This window comes from Mesitornis unicolor, unplaced genomic scaffold, assembly GCF_000695765.1.
Source record: "Mesitornis unicolor isolate BGI_N332 unplaced genomic scaffold, ASM69576v1 scaffold16645, whole genome shotgun sequence".
Lineage (NCBI taxonomy): Eukaryota > Metazoa > Chordata > Aves > Mesitornithiformes > Mesitornithidae > Mesitornis > Mesitornis unicolor.
In genome coordinates this window covers 1-8072 of record NW_010187640.1, presented here as the reverse complement: position 1 = coordinate 8072, position 8072 = coordinate 1, and the positions used below count along the sequence as shown (strand labels likewise).

The following is an 8072-nucleotide window of genomic DNA, read 5'->3' as shown; positions in this document are numbered from 1 at the left end:
AGCAGTACAGAACACCAGACAACTTACGTTTCCAAGAATTCGTCAGTAATAGATGCTACAAGCCTCTAGAACTTACTCTCTTCCTCCGTATGTATTTCTAGCACCTCTACTAGTCTTGTGTGCCATTGAAATTTTCAAAAATCAAGCAGCAGCAAAAATATCATTGATGCTAGACTGTCAAAAGAGTGACAAAACTCAAGTACTCAAGTATGGGGAGGCTGGAGGTGGACGAGAACGGGAGAGGGGAAATTCTAACCACAAATGCTGATCTTACACAAAATGCATAAGGTTGCTGTTTTACAAGTGATTTCTGAAAGGGTGACTACATCAAATCAATAAGGTCATACCTGAGCTAAGCAAGAGAACAGAGCTAAAAAATTCAGAGATGAGAGAAAGTAGGAAAAACCCATATTCTCCAAAATTTCTAGATGGTGACTGGTTGGTAAATGTATCTCATGCAAAACTCCTTGTCAGTCGCGGCAATCCTTCCCTGCAAGGCACTACTGAAGGTAAATAATTTACCCTAGAAAAAAGGATCAATTGCAGAGATGTTTCTTAGATATTTAGACAGAAAACATCAGTAAAAACCTGCACTGAAAAAAGGGCAATGCTACATCTCAAAGGTGATAAAAAGTATTTCCCCCCCAGTCCCCCCTCTACATCCAGCCTAACGCCGAGAGGAGTGCACGTTGAGGGTGGTAGGTGCATGAGGAGCTCTCCCTCCTCTACTGTGCAACCCCTGAGAACGGAAGCTGCCTGTGTGCTACTGAGAAGATGGAACTGAAATGGCTGGAGCAGAAAACCTGTAGAAACAGAGATGGGCAATATACATTTAGTACAGGAAGCTGCCTGATGCGAACGGGTTCCAACTACTTTGGTTTTAAGCTAGTTCCACAGATGTACTTGTTGACGTAGTTTTAAAGAATTCTCTCTAGGTACTTCACTTCTTCCACATGAAAAATACATTTTATGTTTGCTCAGAATATGTCCTTCTCAAAAAAGCACATGAACAGCTCCTGAAAACAGCGCATTTGAAACTGTGTGATCTTGCTTCTCTCCATGAAGGCTAAAAAGCAAAACTGTTTTTTAAAATTAAGTTATGCAAAGACATGCGTAACACTACAAAAATCTTGTATTACCATAAATGTATAACAACTGACCACCACTGAACTCTATCGAGCTAATAATTTTAAGAGCAAGGACTATGATAGAGGTTCCATTTCCCAACCCTGGCTGCAGTTAAGTGGATCTGAGAGGCACCTGCCCTGCCCTCCCTCCACTTTGAGGACCTGTGCATCCCTGGATGTGTTTAAAGAGCGGGTAGATGAGGTACTTAAGGATATGGTTTAGGGGGTAGACAGGAACGGTTGGACGTGATGATCTCAGAGGGCTTTTCCAACCGAGCGATTCTATGATTCTGTGTGTAACAGGAAAAAAATAGTGACTGCTGTCACATAAGAAATTTTGGAAGTTCTCAAAGAATATCCTAAATATTTGAAGATAAAGATTTGATTAGTCTGATTAATCTGATTTGTCACATTAAATTGATTCTGACAGTTCTAAGTATCTGAAGGTTAAACTGATATCTACTCCTGACAACAAGGAGTCTTCACAAATTATGCTCTTAAAGACTGTCAGCAGTTCACTGTCAATTTGATATGGTATTTTAAATGGAAACTATACCGCAAGACATTTTTAATTTGGGTGGACTTGGAGGAGGAGGTAAAAAGAGAATAAGAAATGGAGCCCTCAGCTTCCCTCCACTCCGATCAAGGAAAAATAACAACAGCGGTTACATCATTAAAGGGGACATAAAAAAACCAAACCCAAACACTTGCTTTTTAATAATTTGTCAGCATGTAGTTATGCTGCATAAATTATGCTGCTCTTCTCCACCTACATTTCTCAAGTTTGCTCTAAAATACAATTTTTATTTTAGAATAGTAGCACTGCCTGTACAATTGCCAACTAATCATGCTAAAATCTTTCTTAAAAGACCATGTACTGCATGGGCATATGTTTACACTTCCTACCTATTGAAATTCCACTAGAAAGGGTGGAGCTTTCTGCCTGTCCTCGGGATGGGACATGAGGCTCCATGACGCTGTCATCCAGTAGGTGCCTTGGTCCCGCGTTGGGAAATGTTGCGCTTTTAAACTCAGCTGTATTCATCTTGTGAATGAAACTAGAAATGAACAAGAATAGAAACTGTTAGGACATCATCCTTGATAGATTTCAGAAGCTGTTGCTTTAACATCCCGAGGACTGCAGGCAGTGTTTTGAATCCCAAACTAAATCACAGTTTCAGTCATGAGCAATCGTGCACAGGCTACATTATCTATAGGAATCGCTCTTGGAGCAAAGAATACTTTCAATATTCTAAGGTATTTTTGTCTTACTGTAACAATTGAACTTTAGAATTTCATTCCAGCTCAAACAAGGTAAACCTACACAGTATAAGTTCAGAGGTGAATTACTGAATAGCTACAATCTTGCATTTTTAAATTGATGATGCAATGATCAAGATATTAATTAGAAGCACACCTACAGAGAAAAAAAACCTGAAGCCTTTACTATACAGCAAACTCTTCTACAAAGGAGGTCTCATCATAAAAATACCAATCAAGTAATAAATTCAGTTTGGGTTTGTATTTGAAAGAATTACACTGGCACTGAGTTGCTGTGAGTGCTAAGTTCTGTCATTCAGGAAGAGCTGATTTTGGCTAACTCACTGGCTACTCTTACCATCATAACAGCCGCACAGTCTTCCTGTTTCAGCTAATTCTCTTTGGCTGGGACATTAGCACTATAGTTCTGAGCTTGCTCTCTTGCCACAAACTGCTCTCTAAGTGAAGTACTGTGTACAAATGATGCTGCTTTTTAAAAGCAAAGCTTTTCTGTTGAAAGATAATACATCACAAAGCTTGGGATTTTCAGGTTAAATAAAATGCTGACTTGTATCCCAGACTGTGACACTTCCGATGCCCATGTGGTATCAGGTTCCTAGGAGAGGGGGGTGTTGGTGGTAGCAGGGCTCCTTCAGCTGCAAGATTCTTGCGCCCACTTTGCGGGGATGCTCCGACTTCAGAGCCTGGGAACGAGAGAGGCATTACTCCTGAGTAACTTCAGAACTACTGTCAGGGTCACTTCTAAGAAAATTGTGGAAGAGTTGCACAAAACTTCCTACACTCAATTTGTAAGAGATGACCTATAGTTAAACTCATTTATATACTCATACTGTTAACTAAAAACCCTGTACTTTAGGGTTTTTTTTGCACAGGCTTAAAAATAAACACATTTATTTCAAATAGACCGTTTAGTTAAAAGTATTTTGTAAGTCCTAAATGCTGCTGCATTAGCCACACGGACATTAAACAGGTCCCATTGATTCTCTGTTTTGAAACTCCTACCTTCAACCACTTTTGGCATTGATCAAAAATAACGTACATTTTTGGAAGCATATTATACCATGAAAAGTGTAGATGAAGGCCTTTCTGTCTAGACACAACAAAGAATGAATATTCAATAGGTCTTCACCCCAAATGACACTACCAAGTCAGTGCCACAATACATAGAAGAACCTAAAAAACCCTGACTTCCTTGAATGAATTCTTTACAGATCACCTTTAGACGTTTTATTACAAATACACAGTGTTTATACTTCACACTTCTTTATTAGCCTCAGGCAAATATTTTCCACATTTGCAACTCAAAAATAATGCATTTGACAACCCGAAATCTTCTGACATTTATTAAGCATTTACCTACTAAATCTTCTCTGGAAGCAGCAGAGTGGGGTGTGCTGGTCCCTGGTTCTATCTTTAATGAAAGTCTGCATTAAACAAGCATAAAAATTACGTTATCAGGAGACAGAAGTATATAAAAGTACGTTTTTGAAATTAAAAAAAAAATACAACTGAAAGCTGCCTATTTCTATAATTGCAAGAAACGCTATGATATTAACCTCTACCACGTTAATTACAAACACTGCACAGCTCTCCTTTGCACACGCTATTTCCAGAACTTCTTTTAAATTATTTTCTTGGGTGGAAAAACCCTGCTACTGCAACACAGATCGGAGTTCAAAGAACTACATCCTAGAGCATAACGTGGTAAATGAGTCTACTCCTTTGGTTCATATTGACCAGAACAGATTGGCAACACCATGCTGAAGGAGGACAAGGCTCAGCAGCAAGCCCTTGACTCCAGCACAGCCCTGCAACCTCTTCTGGATCAAGGGGCCTGGCACAGCTGGCCACAAGCAGCCACCAGTTGTCATCCTCACGCTTCGTGACAGCAAAAGCTCAGTGTGAACTGTGAACCCGCTGTGGCAAAGTCCCACTGCGGACGGAGCAGGGGAAGAGGCCATCGCTCTGTGTTGGCACCACCCTCCAGGGAAAACACAGCCACACATAAGCCAGGACCTACACAGCCCTGGGACTGGCAGCGCATATAAAAAAATTCAGTGATGAGAGCACTGCTCTGGCATAAAAACTGGGAAGAATAAAAAGCATACAACTGCCCCCCACCTCAGCTAACACACTTACACTTACTGAGCTTCATATCTTAAATTTTTCTACAAAGTGCACTAGAGTGCACTCCTCTAAAAGCATAATCCTTCTTTACGTTTTGAAAAATACACGATCAACCTGATTGCATCCGTAATTCAAGTCTTTTCTACAACAGGCATTTTTTAAAGCTATTTCCAACAGTACCACAAAGAGGGCAGGCTCCAGGAGCAGAGAGCTCCAGGAAGATCAAACATCTCTTGTTCGCACAGCTTGCAGAACCAGAATCTTTGAAATTAGCTGGGTTGGAAACCCAGCCAATTAATTTTGGGGAGAAAAACTGTTGAAGTTTGGCAGCTCCTCTCCCTCCTATCTCCAGAGAGTTTAGCAATGATTCATTACAATTTTAATTAATTATTTTTAAAGAAAATAAAATCCTTTAGGAGGAAAAAACATGTATTCAAGTCACAATATCTGTTCTCTAACTTCAGCCTTTTTGCAGGCATCTTAGGGGATAACAAGTCCAACAGACACAGTAAGAATAGTTCTTCAAAAGACACTCCTCCCCTATAAAAATGCAGTTTGGAGACACACAAAACCCACAGCCGTGTTTCTGCATTACGTGCAATTGTCTCCATTCATTTCCCTGCTATCAAAACGTGGGTTGTGCAGGATGAAGAGACTGGAGCTCCTTCAGCAATAAAATTCCCACTAGTAGTGAGTCCTACCTGGGACAAAGTGAGGACGATGGAGTGCAGAATCCATGAAACAATATGCCACTATGAAGCAGACTGCAGTTAAGAAACTTGGGTTTGGTTTTAGGTGTTTGTGTTTTATTGGTTTGGTTTTTTTGTTTTGTTTTGTTGGTTGGTTGATTGGTTTGGTTTTTTAATCTTCAAGCTTTACTCTCAAGGATAAGCAAGCAATACTTTCCTAATCAGGCTACAGAACATTTCACCAGAAAGTTAGAGCTGGCTGCTTGCCTATGGACATGCAGAGAACAATTTACAAATCATGAAGACAGTAACATGTGAAGGGAAGCCATGGGTTTGAGTGCCCATTAACTGTTCGACATAAACCAATGGGTCCCCACTTGCTGCCTTTTAATAAATCCAAGTTAACACTAGTAAATGGTAGACCATATTTGTTCCTCTAGTGTGCATACCCCTCCCACCATTCGAGTGTAGCTACACAAGCAACCGACTCAACACAACTGAGGTGACAAACTTCTGAGGCGGGCAGGATGGGAATGGGTGAGGAACGTCCTCATGCAGATCAGCCACTGAACAAAAACTTTCTTCATATGCAACAGATCTGTTTTACATTTTCTCCTATCCTCAGAGCTTGTTCCTGTCTCTTGCCAGAGATTTCCATCCCCCAGTTTTGCTGGATGCCAAATCACTTAATAGAGTAATAATCTTTTATTAAGAAAGTAGAAATGTCTATGCAGTATACTTGGGGAAAGAATGGGTAGGGACAGAGAGGAACAGTTATCTTGCCTCTCACACTGTACAACCTATTTGAAGAGAAATACATAAAATAGCAGTGACGTATACATGAAAGTAAAAGCCTTAAGTCACCCAGTAAGTGACGTAAGGGACTTTGGACGTGGGACTTTGTTCTGAATGATGTCAGCTATCTCCAGTCACGGATCCATCTCGCTGACTGAACAGTTACATGTGAGCAAGAAGTAAGGAGTCTTCATTAGCAAACACTTGAAGAGGTCTGCAGATCAAATCAACAGAGCAAACAGCCCTGGAAGCTAGGGCTTGATGCGGTCAGGCATAGGAAGGGAAGGTGACATGCCACCCACCATGGCAAAATTGAGCACAGGACTCTGCTGTATCCTTGCTACTTGCAACTGGTGCATCTGAGATGCATAAATCCCCTGCCCGATACAAATGCAACCTTAGCAGTGAAAGGCTTTGTGTTATAAAAGTTATTCTGTAATGAGTTACAGCCAGTTATAGCATTTCATACTTACTTGTAATTGTCATCTTCTACAAACTTTTGTAGTTCTTCTATGTACTGCACCGAATTTAGATATTTTTGGACATGAGGCAACAGAGGAATATCTGGAGAACAAATGACCTTCGTTACCACTGGACCATTCACTGGTAAGCAAAGCTATATTGCAGAAATTATTTCAACAGAACCAGATCTCTTGCCTTTCTACGTGAAATGGAGGTATAAACTACATTCCCTATTGATGCTGAAATTTTTGTCCTTCATAGCAATTCTCATGTGCTAGGAATTCCCCATGTCCACAAAGCCAGGTGAGTATCTCCTATTGCTGCTCTACTTAGAGCACGTACCAGGGAAAAGCGAGAGCATGCCCCTGGTCACGCTGATGTCCCAGACCTGCAGAGTTGTATCTGAGACCTCTTCACAGCCTACATTCTTACTATATCGAGCTTTTAGTGAAGCCACAATCCTCTGCTAATTCACATTCCACCATTGCAACCACAGCCTTATGACTTTACTAGAACTTGAAGAGGACTACGAAGGAGGCCACTTTTGAAGAAAAAATACATTATCTATCTATGAAGAGAACTGTAAATGTCCAAAAGACAAACTGAATGCATTTTATTAGCTCTAATAAAAGTACTACTCCAAAAGCAATCCTACTGTTTTTAGGATTCATCATCGTAACATTATGACACACGAGGATACAAGTTTACAATGTCCTAATAAAGGTACTGTTAAACACAATGTATTTCCCATATTTCATCAGAAAACACGCACTGCAAAAACGCATGGGATGTAAGAAAAGGAAGATTTTATCCTGTCACTAACACACTGTCACAACCAACAATACCAGAATAAACCTAAGACTTCTGGGCTGAGAGAGTGAGGGAAAGCATTAATAGCATTCAAATGGGTCAGGCCTCACTTACATTGCATTACAGAAGATAAATGTGAAAGCTTTTAAAGTTGTTCTCTTTAACACTGCAATATTGACACACTAGCTTACCGTATTCACAGGACTGCTGTAAATCTGAGATAATTCGAAGAATGTTGTTCATTAAGTTTGTTCTTTGTTCACTTTCCAGAATGCTCCCTGTTGATGGGTAGGCAGAGTCAATATACGTCAAGTCTGACAGATAAATACCTGAATAAGATTAAAAGAAAAATTTTATTTATTTAGTGTCTCCCATGTAGCAGAAAAAAACCCCTCACAAACAGTATTTCAAAGGACTTTTGCTTCCACTGACTAATGTACACGCAGGTTGACAACAGAGTATTATTTTGCATTTACCTGAGAAATCGTTTGGACAAGATCTCCAGAGCCTTCAGACCTCAGAGTAAACCAGTAAAAACGGTTGGACTTACAGCACCACCGTGCCACCCTTGTCTGGGACTGAATCTGCTCTCTCCTCAATGACTCAACCCTTAGTTAGCAGAGACATTCCTCTTCCCCTGCTTCAAACTAGGCATGTACTAGCTGACCTTGGCTCTAGCAGTGCCATTATTACTAACTCTAATTACAAGAACATGCGCAACTACTCGTGAACCTCATCTTCTGCCGTAGCACCAACAACCCGGTGCAGCGCTCCAGGCTTG

The 8072-nt window shown here is 40.5% G+C and overlaps 1 protein-coding gene across 1 annotated transcript in view; it reads right to left on the bottom strand.

The window, feature by feature from the left end:
- Positions 1-7624, bottom strand: part of RALGPS2 (Ral GEF with PH domain and SH3 binding motif 2) — a gene marked incomplete at both ends in the record, with an annotated part of 21385 nt that extends 13761 nt beyond the window's left edge. The window contains 5 exons of the mRNA XM_010185523.1: positions 2034-2185; positions 2956-3091; positions 3765-3832; positions 6493-6583; positions 7483-7624. Coding sequence (XP_010183825.1) covers positions 2034-2185; positions 2956-3091; positions 3765-3832; positions 6493-6583; positions 7483-7624 — 589 coding nt within the window. The remainder of the gene's footprint in view (positions 1-2033; positions 2186-2955; positions 3092-3764; positions 3833-6492; positions 6584-7482) is intronic.
- Positions 7625-8072: the final 448 nt, after the last annotated feature.